This window comes from Podarcis pityusensis (genome assembly GCF_964106645.2).
Source record: "Podarcis pityusensis genome assembly, chromosome: Z".
Taxonomy (NCBI): Eukaryota; Metazoa; Chordata; class Lepidosauria; order Squamata; family Lacertidae; genus Podarcis; species Podarcis pityusensis.
In genome coordinates, this window is record NC_138044.1 from 3,916,629 (window position 1) to 3,935,667 (window position 19,039).

General features: G+C 48.0%; 1 protein-coding gene across 3 annotated transcripts in view; it reads left to right on the plus strand.

Moving 5' to 3' along the window:
* The window catches only part of FPGS (folylpolyglutamate synthase), a 47,499-nt gene that overhangs the window by 11,401 nt on the left and 17,059 nt on the right, over positions 1-19,039 (plus strand). For all 3 annotated transcript variants that reach the window (XM_080990908.1, XM_080990906.1, XM_080990907.1), the window contains exons 2-10: positions 384-512; positions 696-749; positions 8,899-8,963; positions 10,265-10,379; positions 11,565-11,642; positions 13,199-13,260; positions 14,201-14,303; positions 15,783-15,860; positions 16,568-16,715. In XM_080990908.1, coding sequence (XP_080847034.1) covers positions 384-512; positions 696-749; positions 8,899-8,963; positions 10,265-10,379; positions 11,565-11,642; positions 13,199-13,260; positions 14,201-14,303; positions 15,783-15,860; positions 16,568-16,715 — 832 coding nt within the window. The remainder of the gene's footprint in view (positions 1-383; positions 513-695; positions 750-8,898; positions 8,964-10,264; positions 10,380-11,564; positions 11,643-13,198; positions 13,261-14,200; positions 14,304-15,782; positions 15,861-16,567; positions 16,716-19,039) is intronic.

Consider the following 19,039-nt stretch of genomic DNA (forward strand, 5'->3'; position numbering starts at 1 on the left):
TGAGTGGGTTGGTGGAGGAAAGATGGGGTGCTCTGATTCCCTTCTATGCCCAGCATAGAAAGCTGGTGGGCTGTAGCTCAGTGGATAGGGCATGTGCTTTGCTTGTAGTAGGTTCCCAAGTCCAGTCCTTAGGATCATTAGGTAGGTCTGGGAACAACCTAGGGAGCATCTGCCGGGCAGTGTAGACAACTCTGAGGTAAATGAACCCTGTGGTCTCTGTACAAGTCAGTTCCATCTGTTCCCATGGAAGAAGGAGTAGTGCTTCCCCTTCCTCCTCAGCCAGCTAGTCAACTTTCTTTGCAGGCTAGTAACTGCTGTGTGGTTATTTACAAGGCTGACCAAAAGGGGGGAAGCAATTAACCACTGCCTCATATGCCTTCTAGGATGCCATTCGGACTCTGAATACGCTCCAGACGAACGCCAGCTACCTGGAACAAGTGAAACGGGAGCGAGGAGACCCCCAGGCACAACTGGAAGCCATGAAAGGTTTTTTGGAACGAAGTGGATTGAAGGTGAGGAGGTTGGGAAGCTTATGGGAGGCCCCTGGCCGTGATGCGATGCAGTCTTGATTTTTCTGGGGTTAGTGATGGGATGGGGGAGAGGGAGGGCTGTCTATTAGCAGCCATTGCTGCCTGCACTGATGAGGTGTACCAGAACAGCTAAACTGAAAGGTTCATTCACTTTTTCTCCGGCAGGTCGAAGACCTGGATCAACTGAACATCATTCACGTCACTGGGACGAAGGGCAAGGTGAAAGGGGTTGCAGGGGGGAAGCAATACCTGGAATAGCTCCAAAGGCCTTGACACATGAGGGAAATGTGGGGCAGTTTGCTGTGGGGAATTGAGAGTGCTCAGTTCCAGAGTGTTTGAATGACGTATGGCTTGGCGATGTATCGGTATTGTCCAAAACCAGTCTGAAGTCCACCTCGTGGTAATGGTTTCATAGTATTTGATGTGGTGATATATCGTGAATCACAATGCGTGCATGTGCTGCAAAAATCACAATGTGGGAAAAACCGTGGGTTTGGTCATTGCTCCTCTCCTCATTCCTGCTGCCCCTCAACTCTCCTCTGCCTCCTGCAGCGAATCACAAGAGCAGGAGCTGAAGAAAGCAGCCTACCTGGGAACTTTCCTCATGAGCTTCTTGTTTTAAGCGCAGGTGCCAGGCTGGTAGGCAGTTGAGGGAGACGCAGTCCGAGCCAGCTCCAAGCTTCTTGCTGGGAGTCCCTTTCCTTCCTCTGAGAGTCAGCATGGTGTAGTGGTTAAGAGCGGTGGCCTTGTAATATGGGGAACCGGGTTCGCATCTCTGCTCCTCCAGATGCAGCTTCTTGGTGACCTTGGGCCGGTCACACTTCTCTGAAGTCTCTCAGCCCCACTCACCTCACAGAGTGTTTGTTATGGGGGAGGAAGGGAGAGGAGAATGTTAGCCGCTTTGAGACTCCTTCGGGTAGTGATAAAGCGGGATATCAAATCTAAATTCTTCTTCTTCTTCTTCTTCTTCTTCTTCTTCTTCTTCTTCTTTTCTTTTCTTTCTTTCTTTCTTTCTTTCTTTCTTTCTTTCTTTCTTTCGGCTGTCTCTGCCTGCCCACAAGACCCTGACACCGGAGCCATACCGGGGTCCTCACAAGTGCAGGAAGCCCTTTCGGCCTCGCCTCCCCAGACCCCCCCCCCAGTTGTTGCCCAGCCCTGCCATTTGAACTGCTGCTGCCCTCAGCTGGGGCTCTCTTGGAAGCTGCTGCTAGTCCTGTGGAAAAATAAACTGGGTTATTTACTTCTGAGTTAAAGAAAATAAAAATAAACCTTGCCCTCTTTTTAAGCTTCTTTAACAACAACAACAACAACAACAACTGTTGTTGTTATTATTATAATATTTGTACCCCACTCATCTGAAGGAGTTGCCCCAGCCCCTCTGGGTGGCTTCCAAGAAATATAAAAGCTTCCCTATACAGGACTGCCTTCAAATGTCTTGACATATGACAGGAGGGCATTCCTAGGGAGGTCACCATTATCGAGAAGGCCCTCTGCCTGGTTCCCTGTAACCTCAGTTCTCGCAGAGAAGGTTCTCAGAGCTGGATCCAGTGTCCAGGCTAAATGACAGGGGTGGAAATGGTCCTTCAAGTATACTGGGTTGAGGCCATTTAGGCCTTTACAGGTCAACACCAACACTTTGAATTGTGCTCAGATACGTACTGGGAGCCAGTGCAGATCCTCCGGAACCCGTGTTATATGGTCCCAGTGGCTGCTCCCAGTCACCAGTGTAGCTGCCACATTCTGGATTAGTTATAGTTTCCAAGTCACCTTCAAAGTTAGCTCCACATGGAGCATGTAGTGGTAATCCAAGTGGGAGATAACCAGAACATGTACCACTCTTGCAAGACACTGCACAGGAAGATAGGGTTGCAGCTGGTGTACCAAATGGAACTAGTGGACAACTGCCCTGGATACAAAATTGACCTGCATCTCCATGGACAGTTGTGCATCCAGAAAGACCCTCAGATTGTGCACCTGGTCCTTCAGAGGCACAGTTACCCCATTCATGACCAGGGCATTTCCCACACTGGCCCTCCTCCGTCCCCCAATACTTCTGTCTTGTCGGGATTCCACCTCATTATATTGACTGCCATCCATCGCCCAATTGTCTCCAGATACCCACACAGGATGTTCACTGCCTTCCCTGGTTCAGATTTATATGAGAGGTAATAATAATAATAATAATAATAATAATAATAATAATAATAATTTTTATTTATACCCTGCCCTCCCCAGCCAAGGCCAGGCTCAGGGCGGCTAACAAGCAATAATAAAAACAAGCTGAATGAATACAACTTAAAAACAAGATTAAAGTACAACAATTAAAATATTGAAACATTAAAATATTAAAATGCAGCCTCATCACAGGAGGGGAAAGGGAAAAGGAAAAAGAGGGGGAGGGAATCAACTTGGCTCCAAGCCAAAGGCCAGGCAGAACAACTCTGTCTTACAGGCCCTGCGGAAAGAAATCAGATCCTGCAGGACCCTGGTCTCACGAGACAGAGAGTTCCACCAGGCTGGAGCCAGTGTTGAAAAGGCCCTGGCTCTGGTTGAAGCTAATCTAACTTCCTTAGGGCCCGGGACCACTAGGGTGTTGCTATTTATGGACCTTGAGGCTCTCCGTGGGGCATACCGGGAGAGGTGGTCCCGTAGGTACGAGGGTCCTAGGCCGTGAAGGGCTTTAAAGGTCAAAACCAGCACCTTAAATCTGACCCTGTACTCCACCGGGAACCAGTGCAGCTGGAAAAGCACTAGGTGAATATGCTCCCATGGCAGAGACCCCATGAAGAGCCTCGCTGCTGCATTCTGCACCCGCTGGAGTTTCTGGGATAGCTTCAAGGGCAGCCCTGCGTAGAGTGAATTACAGTAGTCAAGCCTGGAGATGACCATCGCATGGATCACTGTGGCCAGGTCGGGGCGGGAAAGGTAAGGGACCAACTGCTTGATGCGGCGAAGGTGGAAAAATGTCGCCTTGGCTGTTGCTGTAACCTGCGCCTCCATGGAAAGGGAGGCGTCAAGGATTACACCCAAACTCTTAACGGAAGGCAATGGCACTAATTGGGCCCCCACAAGAGAAGGGAGTTGGTCCCTCATCCCTATGCCATCCCGACCCAGCCATAGGACCTCTGTCTTCGAAGGATTTAGTTTCAATTGGCTGCCATGAAACCATCCAGCCACAGCTTCCAAGCATCTGGTCAGTGTGTCCGGGGCCGAGTCGGTGTGGCCATCCATCAGCAGGTAGAGCTGAGTGTCATCAGCATATTGGTGACAGCCCAGCCCCAACCCCCAGATTATCTCTGTCCACGGCTTCATATAAATACTAAGAATCATGCAGGAGAGGACAGAGCCCTGTGGCACCCCACAAGTGAATGCCCAGGAGTCCAAACATTCACCCCCAACACCACTTTATGGACACAACCCAAGAGGAAGGAGTAGAACCACTGCATAACAGTGCCCTCAGCTCCCAACCTGCCTAGAGGGTCCAAAAGGATGCCATGGTCATTGGTATCAAAGCCGCTGAGAGATCCGGCGGAATGAGGAAACAGCTTTCACCCTTGTCCGTAGCCCGCCGGAGATCATCGACCAGCATGACCAAGACGGTTTCCATCCTTTGATGGGGCCTGAATCTCGAATGGAAGGGATCCAAATGGTCCACATCCTCCAGACATACCTGGAGTTGTTCAGGGACCACACAATCATCTTGCCCAGGAATGAAAGATGGGATTGGGCAATAATTGGCTACAAACCACCTGAAAGAGTCTCCTAGTACTGTTTTCTGCAGATGCAGTAGAGGCGGTGAAGAAGGTCCTCTTCACCATCACTATCTCCACTTGGTAGGCTAGATATTGAGCTCTAACCTATGTTTGGTCCGATTTGGAATGTGTTTTTCTTCACTGGCCCTCTAGCCATCTCAATGATTGTTTCATTGCCTTCAGCTCCGGGCCTTCCAGGCTCCATGCAATCAGAGGACACTTCAGAGCCAGACAGTTTGCATTCCAGTGTGCCACCAGGGAATCAACTAAAAGGCAATCAGCATGGGATAATACATCCCCTCCCACTCTCTGGGAGCCATTTGGGTCCATTAAGTAGCAGGGATGGACCATTTGAATTGGTCTCACCTCTCTGTGTAGGGGAAGGGTCGCGGAGAAGTCCAGTTGCACCAGGAAGTTCTCTGACCATGGCACTTCTTTTGTTCCACTGGAACTTAGTGTCAGATCACTCACGTCCACAGAGGTAAAAACACCTGATCTAAGGCATGTCCATGGCTATGAGTCAGGCCAAACTTATTCAGGAACATCCCCATGGAGGCCATGCTTTACACAAAGTCCTGAGAGGCTCCTTGTAAGGTTATGTCGGCATAGATGTTAAAATCCCCCAGGACAACCAAACTAGGCATCTCCAGGAGAACATGTGTCATGACCCGAAGCAGCTCTGGCAGGGAATCCTTGGTGCAGCGAGGAGGTCGGTCCACAATAGGAATGCTGTACTGCTCCTATTGCCCAAGTTCTAGAACATGCACTCAGAAAACTGGGTCTCTCTCCCTAATAGGACACCTGATGATAACTAATAACTTCCTAAAAATCACTGCCACCCCCCTTCCCACTCACATGCCCTGGGTTGCTGTGCATAAGAGAAACCTGGTAGACAAGCAGGAGCAAGAACATCTGCTATGTCTAACCAAGTTTTTGTTATACGTGCCGGGTCAACTCTTCCATCCATGTTCAAATTATGGATGGCAGTGGTCTTATGAATTTTGACCTGGCATTGCACAGCAGCACCTTAAGGTCATGTGGGACACCCTGGTTGATACCTGTATCCTTCTGGTCAGGACCAGACCTGGAGGCAATGACTAAACCTGCCTCCTTGGTAATGACATGGAGCAACTCCTCCTCCTGCCCCGATCACTGAGATTGGGTATCCCAATGCATCCCCCCCCCCATGGAACCTGCCCCAGACATGTTGGCTAGGACCCACTCCTGGGACAGCCCTGTCCCTCTCCCCTTAAATAACTTTTATAATTTAACTAACATAAATAACTAAGCTAAAAATACAAATGCAAACTAACATATGAGCATTTCACAATTACCCCCACCCCAAGAAATACACCCCCAATTAAAACTCTACATTAAAACAATTGAAACAATTAAAAACAGCTTAAAATATTTCACAGCCAATGGCTCCTTCCTCCCTTCTCCCCTTCTGTGTTTGTGTCTCCCTCGTGTATATTAGGGAACATTTTCTCATCTTGCCTTTGATATCTATGCTATTAATTACTCCTACAGCTTTAATTTTTTTGAAAATGTGCTAATTTACAAATTACCTGTACTATAAAATAACAGCCGTAGCAATATGTTAAAGGGAAGTTAAATTTTGTAAGTTTTAGACCCCTAAGTAGTAGCCGTTGCCAGGGGATTACCCAGTTTGCCTCTACAGAGTTCCATCCTTATTTCAGACATCGTTCTGTATCGGTATATCGCAATGTTTAGCTGTTGATATATCACGATCCTGAAACCAGACATCGCCCAGCCCTCAAGCAGCCCTTTTCATTTCTGGCCTCTGTGTATGTCAGATGCTCATTTCAGTCTGTCGCTCTCCACGCCGTTTCAAGTAGCAGAACCTTCTCTGCTTTTCCTGCAGGTACTTCATGCTGTTTCCAGTCCACCATTCTGTTCTCATTTTTACACAGCACTATGCTGTTTCATCCGCCCAAAAATCCTAACTGCACCTCTAGTGGTGGAGCCCCAGAATTGTACAAAAAGGTACAATGGAACTACTGCGCTTTATTGTGGTTCTTCTAAAGATGGTTTCTGAGAAACGAAGGTGTCCTTCAGCTGTGGGCTTTTAGGGGCTTCCGTTTTGTTACCCCAGGAGAGCCATCCCTTATCTCACTTTAACCGACACCTGTCTCTCGTGGAAGGGCTTTGTGAAGACGAAACAATCCTTACTCCCTGGACAGAAGCAGCGGGAGGGGAGGGGGTGCATGCATTTCACGCTGCTATTTTGCTGCAAGTGTATTGCGTCTCCTAAGGACGGGCGGAGGGCTCTGGGACCCTGCAGCTTCCTTCCCAAAGCCAGGCGCCTTGCTTAGCCGCAGTGCGGGATTTGGAGTACTGAATGTTTCTCTGCACAGGGTGCTGACGTAAGGTGGTGTGAAATTGAGACGCTCCAGTTGGGGGCGCCAAATATTGGCCTCCACAGGCGCCATTTTATGAAGATTACAAAGGCCCTTCCATTTTGTTTGGCCTTGGGAGGACAGTGCAAGGGCTCTGGGATGCTGTCAGAGCCCTGGCACCACCTTCCCAAAGCCGGAAGTGGTGTTAAGGTGCTGTAAAATTGAGAAGATCCACTTGGGGGCGCCAAATATTGGCCTCCACAGGCGCCATTTTATGAAGATTACAAAGGCCCTTCCATTTTGTTTGGCCTTGGGAGGACAGCACAAGGGCTCTGGGATGCTGTCAGAGCCCTGGCACCACCTTCCCAAAGCCGGGGCGCCAAAGATTGGCCTCCACAGGACGCCATTTTATGGAAGATTACAAAGGCCCTACCATTTTGTTTGGCCTTGGGAGGACAGCGCAAGGGCTCTGGGATGCTGTCAGAGCCCTGGCACCACCTTCCCAAAGCCGGGGCGCCAAAGATTGGCCTCCACAGGACGCCATTTTATGGAAGATTACAAAGGCCCTTCCATTTTGTTTGGCCTTGGGAGGACGACTCTAGGGCTCTGGGATGCTACCAGAGCCCTGGCACCGCCTCCCTCAAGCTGAAAGTGGTGCTGAGATGCCGCAAAATTGAGAAGATGCATAACTGTGAGGATCCACTTGGAGGCGCCAAATATTGGCCTCACAGGGTCAATTTTATGGAAAATTACAAAATCCCTTTTGTCTGGTTTTGGGAAGGCGTCACAAGGGCTCTTCACAGAGCCAGGCGGATTCGGCACTTTGGAACTTTTCCTATACAGGGGCTGTACAGGAAAGTTTTATGAAAGATTATTTTGTCTGTGTCTCCCTCGTGTCTATGCCCCCCCCTCGGTATATTTCCCATTTTCTTCCCCTTACGCTTGAACTCTCCTCAGTTCTCCCCTAGCCCTTCTGCTTTCTCACACATTTGTTCCCGAACCCTATGCTGCTTTATGCGCTTCCTCCGCTTCCCTTCTCTTCCCTCCCAACCACCCCCACTAGCGATTACACAGGGTTGGGGGGAGTGTTTTTTGTTTTTATTTTTCTTGTGTTTATGTTGTTTGGTTTCCCCTGAATAGCTTCCCTTCATATTACAAAGCAAGCCTTTATTAAAAAGCAGGTTACCTCCTTGTTATAGAGTTCCATTCTTATTTCAGACATCGTGATATGTTGGTATATAACGATGTTTAGCTGGTTATATATCGCAATGTTGAAAATCAAACATCGCCCAGCCTTAGTCTGAAGAGCTGACTCAGTCTGGCTTTTCTGTGTGATCGGATGCAGACCTGGATTTATTCATTAGTGTGTATATACAAGGGGTAGCTAATGTGACACCACCGGACACTGCTAAAATACAACTCACCTCGGTCCCAACCAGCATGTCTAACCATCAACATCTGGAGGACACCATGTTGACTATCTCTGATATACATGGACACAAAACATGCTCTTTTAATCCAGACACTGTTTTTAAAGAAATGCCGTTCTTAAGCAAAACGTTCTAAACATTTTTAGTGCTTCTAGTTTTTCCAGTTGTGTTTATGGTTTATGGTTAGGGTGCCAAAAGGGCAGGATATAATATTGTTGCTATGTATTGTATTTCTTGCCAGCCCTTCACCAGAATCACATTATTATTATTATTATTATTATTATTATTATTATTATTATTTCCTGGGCTGCCCATTGTTTGGTCCTGGGCAAAATCTTTATCTCTCCCAGTTCTCCAACTGTAAAAATGGGAATAATATCCTTTTTCTTGTGAAGAAAGAACAAAAGGAAGAGTTCATGAATGGAAAAGCACCAGATATGTCCTAGAAAGGTGGGGTGGTTAGAAAACATCCAGACGGTGGTTGATTTGCAGGCTTTAACCTGGCCAGATGGTTCACAGTATTCTCACTCTCCCACCCTCCCACCCACAGTGTAAGTTAATGAGCAATTCTAAATGAACCCCCATTTGAATGAGTAGCTATGTATATGTATTACTTGGGCTCCTGTATCAAATCACCTGAGTTGTCTTGGGTAGCAGTTTTGTCCAGATTCCCCTTGCCAGACAGATGTGTCCCTGTCCCGATTTCTTTTTTAACCAGCAGCGTGTGGGTAGAACTTGAGCCTGCCTTCCTGCTAGAAGAAGGGATACCCTCCCTTCTTGCCTTTGTCCACTTGTTAATTTATTTCGCGCTTCTCCCCCACCTCAGGGTTCAGCATGTGCCTTCACAGAACGCATTCTTCGCAACTATGGCTTAAAGACTGGTTTCTACAGGTAGGTGCTGCTGAGTTGAGGACTGGGCTGGCTAGGCCCCTCTTGGTTCACATTCCCACCATACATTAAAAGCACGATGATACCAGTTTTAAACAGCCATTGCTTCCACCCCACAAAAAAAGAATGCAGGGGGCTGTAATTTGTCAAGGGCGATGAGAGTTGTTAGGAGGTCTCTATTCCCCCTCAAAGCTGCAATTCCAAGGATTCCCTGGAAGGAGGGTTGATCATTAAACCACTCTGGGAATCATAGTTTTTTTAATTCTGTCAATTCTGTGACACAGGCCAGTTCTGTGTCCAGGGCAGCTGTTTATCAGCTCCATCTGATACTCAGGCTGAGACCCTACCTGCCCGCGGACTGTCTCGCCAGAGTGGTGCATGCTCTGGTTATCTCTCGCTTGGACTACTGCAATGCGCTCTATGTGGGGCTACCTTTGAAGGTGACCCGGAAACTACAATTAGTCCAGAATGGGGCAGCTAGACTGGTGACTGGGAGCGGCTGCCAAGACCATATAACACCGGTCTTGAAAGACCTACACTGGCTCCCATTATGTTTCCAAGGACAATTCAAAGTGTTGGTGCTGACCTTTAAAGCCCTAAACGGCCTCGGTCCAGTATACCTGAAGGAGCGTCTCCACCTCCATCGTTCTGCCCGGACACTGAGGTCCATCTCCAAGGGCCTTCTGGCGGTTCCCTCACCATGAGAAGCAAAGCTACAGGGAACCAGGCAGAGGGCCTTCTCGGTAGTGGCACCCGCCCTGTGGAACGCCCTCCCACCAGATGTCAAAGAGAAAAAAACTACCAAACTTTTAGAAGACATCTAAAGGCAGCCCTGTTTAGGGAAGCTTTTAATGTTTAATAGGTTATTGTATTTTAGTGTTTTGTTGGAAGCCGCCCAGAGTGGCTGGGGGGACCCAGCCAGATGAGCGGGGTATAAATAATAAATTATTATTATTATAATCATAGTTTTGTTAAGGGAGCAGGTGGGGCAACATGTGTAGTGGCCGTGCTGAGACTGGGATGGGATAGGACAGCGGCAAGCGGAGTGGAGGGGAGCTTTGGGGGTGGCAGCAGCTACAGATGTGCATACTTTCACACCCGTTACCAACTTGTTGCTGCTTTGCATCCTGGCGTGCGACAGCACTACTGCAGCCACAAGGGTGCCCAACCTCGTGCCTCCGCTGCCCTTCACCAATGTTTGTAGGGAAGACAAATGCAGCAGGGCATGCAGTGATATCTGGCCTCTACTTGGTGGGTTCACACAGAGTCTAGGGCTTAATCCTCTCTGTCTGTTCTCTCCAAAGTTCTCCACATCTGGTTCAAGTACGCGAGAGGATCCGGATTAATGGGCAGCCTATCAGCAAGGAGCTGTTCAGCAAGTACTTCTGGCAGGTGTATAATCGGTTGGAGGAGAGCAAGGTGAGTGCAGCAGAACCTGTTTGCCACCAGTGTTGCAGTGCGCGGGGCTCCTGTTCACTGTCCCTGATGGCCAGCAATGGCCTTTCCCCAGAATCTCCCATTCCATTACCAGACTGCCAAGTCGGTTGTCATTCTCTGGCTGCTGATCATGCAAAGTCTTTGTGGGCCTGTTTTGGGGTGGTTTCAAGAGAGTGTTGGGGGTTTCCTGTGGTACTGCTGCAAACCTTGGGGGTTCCCCAGGTCTGCTGATCCACTTTGTCTTGTGCATGGATGGTGGTGTTTAGGCTACATCTTCAACGGCACTCACAGCATGAACGTTAGAAATAGAAGGAATGATAAGCCAAAATGATGGTTTTCCATTAGTAGATTTCTGCCTAGAGTTGTGATTTTGTGGGTTCAGAGCTGTCACTTTTGCCATTTTGTATATATTTTTAAAATTATCTTGGTTTATTTGTTTAAAACATTTCTCAGCCATTCCTCTTTTTAAAAATCAAATAAAAGTATTCAAAAGTTAACAAAAATGTTGCTATAAAGTATTTCTGGAACTGTGTTGCATAAAGTTTGAGTGAGAAAATAGTTCACATAATTCTGATGTGTGATTGTTTTTGCTGTAAAAGCATTTAAATAAAATAGAAACTTTTGTTGTATGCTTTGATAGATTTGTGGTTGGTGGTTTTATATTGACATAGCTGTATGAAAATAAAAGACTACTGTCTGGGGGAAAAAATAATTCTAGCTTTGCTGTTGGACTAAGCACAACAGTTTGAAAGTCACCTGTACTATGGAGCCCAGAGTTCACATCTCATAGAATCATAGAATCATAGAGTTGGAAGAGACCACAAGGGCCATCAAGTGCAACCCCCTGCCAAGCAGGAAACACCATCAGAGCACTCCTGACATATGGTTGTCAAGCCTCTGCTTAAAGACCTCCAAAGAAGGAGACTCCACCACACTCCTTGGCAGCAAATTCCACTGTTGAACAGCTCTTCCTAATTAGGAAGTTCTTCCTAATGTTTAGGTGGAATCTTCTTTCTTGTAGTTTGGATCCATTGCTCCGTGTCCACTTCTCTCAAGGAAACCCAGTTTGGTTGATTATTGGTGAACAAAGAGAGGCTTTGTTTTGGGGTATAGATTGCTCATTGGTGAATTGCAGTCCTCCTAACCCACAGCTTGCTTTCTCCGAAGGTTTCTGAACATCCAGCCATGCCTGCCTACTTCCGTTTCCTCACCATCATGGCTTTCCATGTCTTCTTGCAGGAAAAGGTACTCCTTGCAGACTCAATCATTAATGTTGACCAGAGTGAGACTAGGCTTAGACTTTGGGTCTAAGCCACATTGACACCATACATTTAAAGTACTATGACTCTGCTTTGAACAGCCGTGGCTTCACCCAAGGAATTATGGGAGCTGTAGTCTGTTCAAGGCCCACTTGAGAATTGTTAGGAGGCCTCTATTGCTCTCACAGAGCTGCAGTTGCCTGAGTCGTTAAAAAAATCAGTCCTTCTTCACAGGGAACTCTAGGAATTGTAGCTCCCATAATTCTTTGGTAGAAGCCATGTTTAAAGTAGTATCATAGTGCTTTAAATGCATGGTGTTTGGATACATTCCAGTTATGGCATCTCAGCCTTTAAGGTGCTGGGCCGGACATGGAGGAAGTGGTCGTGCTTTTGGTAGGCATGCAGAAGACCCCAGGTTAGTCTTCAGGTTGGGCTGAGAGAGAACTCTGCCAGAAATCATGGAGAACATTGCTGCCACTCACTGTAGACAATACTAAAATAGGTGGGACCAATAGTCTGACTTGGTATAAGGCAGCTTCCTATGTTCCTAAGGAGCTTGGTGGCATTGCTCGCATGGCCCTTTAAAGAAAAGGCGATCAGACAGATTAGTGCAGGCTTCCTCAGCCTTGGCCCCTCCAGATGTTTTTGGCCTACAACTCCCATGATCCCTAGCTAGTAGGACCAGTGGTCAGGGATGATGGGAATTGTAGTCTCAAAACATGGAGGGCTGAGGTTGAGAAAGCCTGGAAGATTTGACCAGTGGAAGATAGAAGCCTGTCAATGGCTCCTGGTCGTGGTAAATGGGATTTACAGCAAAATATTGCCATTCCTCCCTGTTCCTCTCAGAAGAGTTCTTCTGCTTAGGGCTTGCACAGCCTGGAACAGGAGCCTTGTTTTTATGTTTTGTCACCACAAAAGAGGGCACAGATGCATACATATTAGCAGATGCAAATATATGAGTCAGTGCAATTTTAGAGATAATGGCTGTAATTTCAGTGGAAAACTCACCTTAGTGTGGAAGACTGTGAATGTGTGATTGGTTGCTTACTCTGCTGTCCAGGTGCTAACTATAGATGAACAACTTCAAGGCCCCATCCTGTTCTACCTTTGTTATCAGATTTGACTGGACAACCTTCCAACAGATGACACTTTATTTGAAAGTGTCCTCTGTAGAGAAGGACATGTGGCCACCCTCCTTACAGTGTTGTTCAGGTCTATCCAGTTTTCAGAGCGAGAGAGGGATAAAGGATGCCCCGCCCCTTGAGATCCCATGCTGCACTTTATGGTGCAGGGGTAACCAATATGTCACCCTCCAGAAGTTGCTGGAGACCGACTCTCACTAGTCCCGGAAGGTGTCTTTAAGGCCAACCTTCCCCCAGCTTGGAGGATTTCCATAACTCTTGAACCGCCATCAGCTCCAGCCAGCATGACCCAGTGGTCAGAGACAATGAAAGCTGTAGCCCAACTTCCCCTGGAGTGTGCCTGCTCTGTGTACATGCTCTGTGTACGTACTTTGCTGATACGCACCTTTCTTCTTCCCAGGTAGACCTAGCAGTCATGGAAGTTGGCATTGGTGGTGCATATGACTGCACCAATATTATCAGGTAGGGCATCTGTGCGCGGTGTGAAATGGCCGTCATCTTCTTGGTGGGAAATGCTTCGAATGCTATCTCATAAAAAAGAACATTAAGCAGTTTCTTGCTTCCCTAATGAGTGGGCACAGTTCACCAAGCAGTTTCCCACTGGTGTGTGCGCTCCATTTCTTAATTTATATTATTACTATTATTTATTTCCTTTCCCACTTTTTCTCCAAGGGGCTAATGATGAATGCACATGGCCCTCCCACTCCGCATTATAGCCTTATAAGAACCCGGTGAGGTAGGTTAAGCAGAGAGGCCATTCTTGCCTCAGGTCCACCCAACTGAGGTTCATGACTGAGTGGAGATACGGCCCCAGGTCTCTCAGTCTTTTGCCCACTGCATCACACTGGCTTTCAGCATATCAGCTAGTAGTTGTCGTTATATATAATTGCTTACAGTCTTAAGGGACATGGTACAAAAGGCAAAACAAATGTGAAGAGAAAGACAGGCAAGTTCAGTCACCAGAGTGTGACAAGATTACGTAACTTAAGATGGAGAATGACTGCTGATGCTGGCAGTTTTGGGAAGGGAGGAACCAAACTGGACAGTTGGTCCCATGCTAGCTGGTACACCTTTCCTCTGGTGCAACTGGGATAAATGCAGGCAGTTCTAGAGCCGGGTTGCCTGCCCCATATAGCACAATAGCACCAACTTGCAGGAATTGTGGGCTAGCTTGCAGCAGTCCTATTCTCATTGTACGGGCCTGTCATCGTGCGAGCTACCTCAGCGAGGCCTGGCGAGTAAAGGGGAGGTGGACCACTGACCTCTGGTTTGCTCAAAAGAGGTGTGTGAGTGTGAGCACTTGGACCCCATTGCCATTCACTGAGACCTGTGGTTTGGATCCAGTAGAGTCCCCAAGCCCAAGGAGAAGGGATGTCTTTCTCACACCTTCTCTTCCTTGTAGGAAGCCGGTTGTGTGTGGGGTTTCCTCTCTGGGTATCGACCACACCAGCATCTTGGGTGACACCATTGAGAAGATTGCCTGGCAGAAGGGAGGCATCTTCAAGGTAAGGCCTTAATGTCCTTAGGTGAGACGTCTTTATTACCTCAGGTGAAACGTAGGGCAGGAAATGGATGCGGAGGGGTCTGCTGCTGTGGGGTTGCTTTTATTTAGTGGGCCTATTTTTCCGTACAAGATTATTGGTTAGCTATTCCTTGTTTCAATGTTGGAGTGTTTTATCGGAATGAGAATTGAGTGGATGGAGAGATGTAGTGATTGTAAGGAGAGTCATTGTATATGTGGGGTTGTGTGTTTATATTCATTTTGTGTAATGTGAAAGGTTTTTTGTAATTTGGATTCATGCATATTTTGTAATTTTTTTAAAATTATAAACTGTACTTATGCCACATTGTTTGCACATATGTCCATTTCTCTTTTTCTTATCCTTTGAATCCTATGGAAATATTGTGTTTTTAATATTCGGTTGGGAGCCGTCCAGAGTGGCTGGGGAAACTCAGCCAGATGGGCGGGGTAATAATAATAATAATAATAATAATAATAATGGTGATGTATCTATCGTCTGAGGGGACGCGGGTGGCGCTGTGGGTAAAACCTCAGCACCTAGGACTTGCCGATCGCATGGTCAGCGGTTCGAATCCCCGCGGCGGGGTGAGCTCCCGCCGTTCGGTCCCAGCTCCTGCCCACCTAGCAGTTCGAAAGCACTCTTAAGTGCAAGTAGATAAATAGGGACCGCTTACCTAGCGGGAAGGTAAACGGCGTTTCCGTGTGCGGTGCTGGCTCGCCAGAGCAGCTTCGTCACGCTGGCCATGTGACCCGGAAGTGTCTTTGGACAGCGCCGGCTCCCGGCCTCTAGAGCGAGATGAGCGCGCAAACCATAGAGTCGGTCATGACTGGCCCGTACGGGCAGGGGTACCTTTACCTTTATCTATCGTCTGTCTATTGCCATATCATCTATCTATCTATCTATCTATCTATCTATCTATCTTTCTTTCTATCCACACACACACATAAACTGATGTTTCACATTTGAACTTTCTAATTGTTTGAGGCCACTTTCACACCATTCACACCTCTTGAGTCTGAACCTTTGAATGCTTCCCTGGCCACTCACCTCCACTGAACCTGCTTTGCCCGCAGAATGTTTTTCCCTGGCTGGAATATATCCCTAAACTCTCATAATTCCTTTTGCTTCTGTGGATAGATGGAGGACAGAGAGGGCTCTGCAAGTGTGTGCGTAAGCTAGCCTGTTGTGCACCCCTGGCATGTGGCCCTCGGGAGGGTTGTCCAGAAGGAAAGGTGGCCCTTGAGCTGAAAAATGTTTCCTATCCCTGATGGAACAGAACCTGACTTCCCACTCACTCAAGCAGCCCACACAGCATGTATGTTGGCACCTCCTGCTCAGCTTTGGCGCACTGTGCAACTTGGTGGAATATGGCCAGGCTGCATTTGGGAGCAGAAACTGTGTGTGTCCCTTTTTCTAGTGTGCTGAGGCTGCTGATTTATTCTTTCTCGGCTTGCTTTTCAGCCTGGAGTGCCGGCCTTCACTGTTCCTCAGCCAGAGCGGCCCTTAGATGTCCTGAGAGAGAGAGCTGAGAAGAGCTCGGTAAGAAGTCACACAAAACACACCCTTATGTCCTTAGCCTCCTTCTCAGAACATGAGTCCCTCCTGGTGTTTGAAAAGGGGGTAGGATATGGAAACCTAGTTCCATGAAGAAATGCCCAAGGGAGTGGACACTTTTAGCTTGGAGAAGAGAAAACTGAGGTAAACATGGAGGTGAGCCCTCTTCCTGTGCAGCTGCCTTCACCAGCCCTGGTGTCCTCCAGATGTTTTGGACCACAACCCGCACCAGCCCCAGCCAGCTTTAGCCCAAAACAACAAGGGAACCAGGTTAGTGAAGGACTGCCATGTTTGGAATAGGGAAAGATCTTGTTTCTGGTATCACCCAGGGGAGGACAGGTAGATTTCAGGTGAACACCTAGAAGCTTAATGACAACAACACCAGTTCAGCAATGGGACAGTGCATGTTTGCAGCAGGGGCAACGCGAAGTTAGGGTTAAAAGCCACTGGTTCATGTTGGGTGTTATCCACGTGGGCAGTCCAGTTTCCTACGTGACTGGTTGGGACGGCTGGCGTGGAGTGGATAACCGGAGGGTAGAAGCCTTTGTCTTCTGCAGCCCTGTTTAGGGAAGCTTTTAATGTTGAATAGACTATTGTATTTTAATATTCTGTTGGAAGCCGCCCAGAGTGGCTGGGGAAACCCAGCCAGATGGGTGGGGTATAAATAATAAATCATTATTATTATTATGCAGTGCCAGCTGTACCTGTGCCCTGACCTGGATGCCTTCGAAGAGGATGGGAAGCCTCTTCCACTGGGATTGGCAGGTGACCACCAGCGCTCCAACGCTGCCTTGGCCCTCCAGCTCTCTCACATGTGGCTTGGACAGCAGGGGTATCTGGGTGAGTGGAAGGATCATTTTTCACTTTTGGGGGCGGGGCGGGGCTGTGCCCCTCAGAACAACTTCCAATCCATAACTGGAATGCTCAGGTATAAGATGGAGTAGCCGTGAGAATATGTCATGCTACAATGTTGGAAAAGTATACAACTCCACTGTCGTGTCTGAATTGACTCTGTACATAGCAGCAAAGCAAGGGTGGGGATCCACAGGCCTGGGAGCAGAATGTGGCCCTCCAGGCCTTCTGTCTGGCCCTCAGCAGTCTTTCTGGGACACATCCCATCCCCAGCTACATGTCTTGCAAGCCCTACCTTGCAGCCTCTTTGAAAGATTACTCTTGCCATGCTGGAATGTGTTCTTGGACTCTGATAATGTCTCTCGCTTGCCTGCATGGAAGATAGAGAATTATTATTATTATTATTATTATTATTATTATTATTTATACCCTGCCCATCTGGCTGGGTTTCCCCAGCCACTCAGGGCAGCTTCCAACAAAATATTAAAATACAATAACCTAATAAACATTAAAAGCTTCCCTAAAGAGGGCTGCCTTCAGATGTCTTCTAAAGGTCTGATAGTTGTTTTTCTCTTTGACATCTGGTGAGAGGGCGTTCCACAGGGAAGGTGCCACTACTGAGAAGGCCCTCTGCCTGGTTCCCTGTAACTTGGCTTCTCGCAGCGAGGGAACTGCCAGAAGGCCCTTGGCGCTGGACCTCAGTGTCCGGGCAGAATGATGGGGGTGGAGACGCTCCTTCAGGTATACTGGACCGAGGCCTGTGCTAAGTCTTTGTAGAAACCATCATGTTGTGTTGTTCTTGGTTGTAAAAGCAGTTGGTGGCTCTTGTTGCATTAGTCAATGGGCCAGAGAGTCCTTTACTTTGACTTGCTCCTACAGTGGTGAGGGTAGCTGATGGGTCTCAAGCCCTCAGTGAGTTAGGGACTTGTCTATCACCTGCATGCGAAGACAGGCCCTAGCAGATTGAGCGGATGGGTAGGTCCAACGGTCAAGAAGGCGGTTTCTGTACATGCTGTAGAGAGAAGTGAGATGGGGCTCATCAGCCTGGGAAGGTAGCCCATATAGGAAGAGGAAATCTCTGACCCTAAACTTCCACAGCCTTGCGGGACATCTTCAGGAGAAGAAAAGGCTAAGGAGTAAACCCTACACAAATTCAGAGTAGAGTCCATAAGATGGTTGGATGGCACCTTGTACACCTCCTTTTGGCAACACTCTGCAGCCAAGTGGGGGCCATATGCTTTCCTTTCCTTTGGACCATATCAGCAAGGCCGAGGGGGGTTCTTGTCGTCTGGGCATCCCAGGACCTCCATACACACTGCCCAGGCTTGCTCCTACAGTCCCTGGGGGCAGTTGGAGCTGAGTGTTTTTTTCAGATAGGGAGGGGGCAAGTGAGCTTCTCCTTTTGGAGTGGTGGCCATTGGTTGGTCTTATTCCTCCTGGGAGCGAAGGGCACATAGCCTCCCAGTGACCCCTGGTTACTAGAGATTGCAAGTGGAGAAAGCGTTCTTGTGTTCTGGCTCCACTCGTAGACTTCGCATTGAAGCATCTGGTTGGCCACTGGGAGAACTGGGTGCTGGAGTAGATGGATCTGTGGCCTGATCCAGCAACCAGGCTCCTCAGCTGTCCTTAGACACCAGAGTGTATGCTTCTCTTCTGGCCACTGGAGGCTGGGCAAGCAGGGCCACGACCCACAATCTTAGTCTGCTCTCTGCCAGCACCTATCTGCTTGCCTTCCTACTCTCATTGAGGCCAGGGGTTGGTGCTGACGGCAAGCCTCCTCCCCTTTAGTCTCAGTGTTGCACCTTGTAGAACGGAGCAGAAGGAGAATGGGGACAAACTAAGACTAGTTGGCTGTGGCGCCACCTGCTGTTTGTCTCCCTGCCTTCCACCCTACCAGCTCTAACAGACACCACCCATCACTGCTTCTGTTCTTCAGTGTCTGGGCATGCGGAAGATCACAGGCTCGATCCCTGTCATCTCCAGGTAAGGCTGGGAAATAATTCTCTGCTTGAAACCCTTGAGAGCCACTGTCAGTAAATGCTGACTACATACAGGGCAGGATGGGCAAGCGGTCTCACCCGAATAAGGCAGCCCCTTACACATAACTTACATAACTCAGTTACATAACTCAGTTATGTGTAAGTTTGACTTATTATCTTGACATTGTTGTGTTTTAATTTTGAAATAAAAATAATTTTTAAAAATGCAGTTCACTTACAGCACAAAAAAAATAGGCTGTATGAAATAATACTTTAGAATTCAGTCTTTTAAAAGCCATGTGGGGGGGCTGGGTCAGGGTCTTAAGCCCAGTT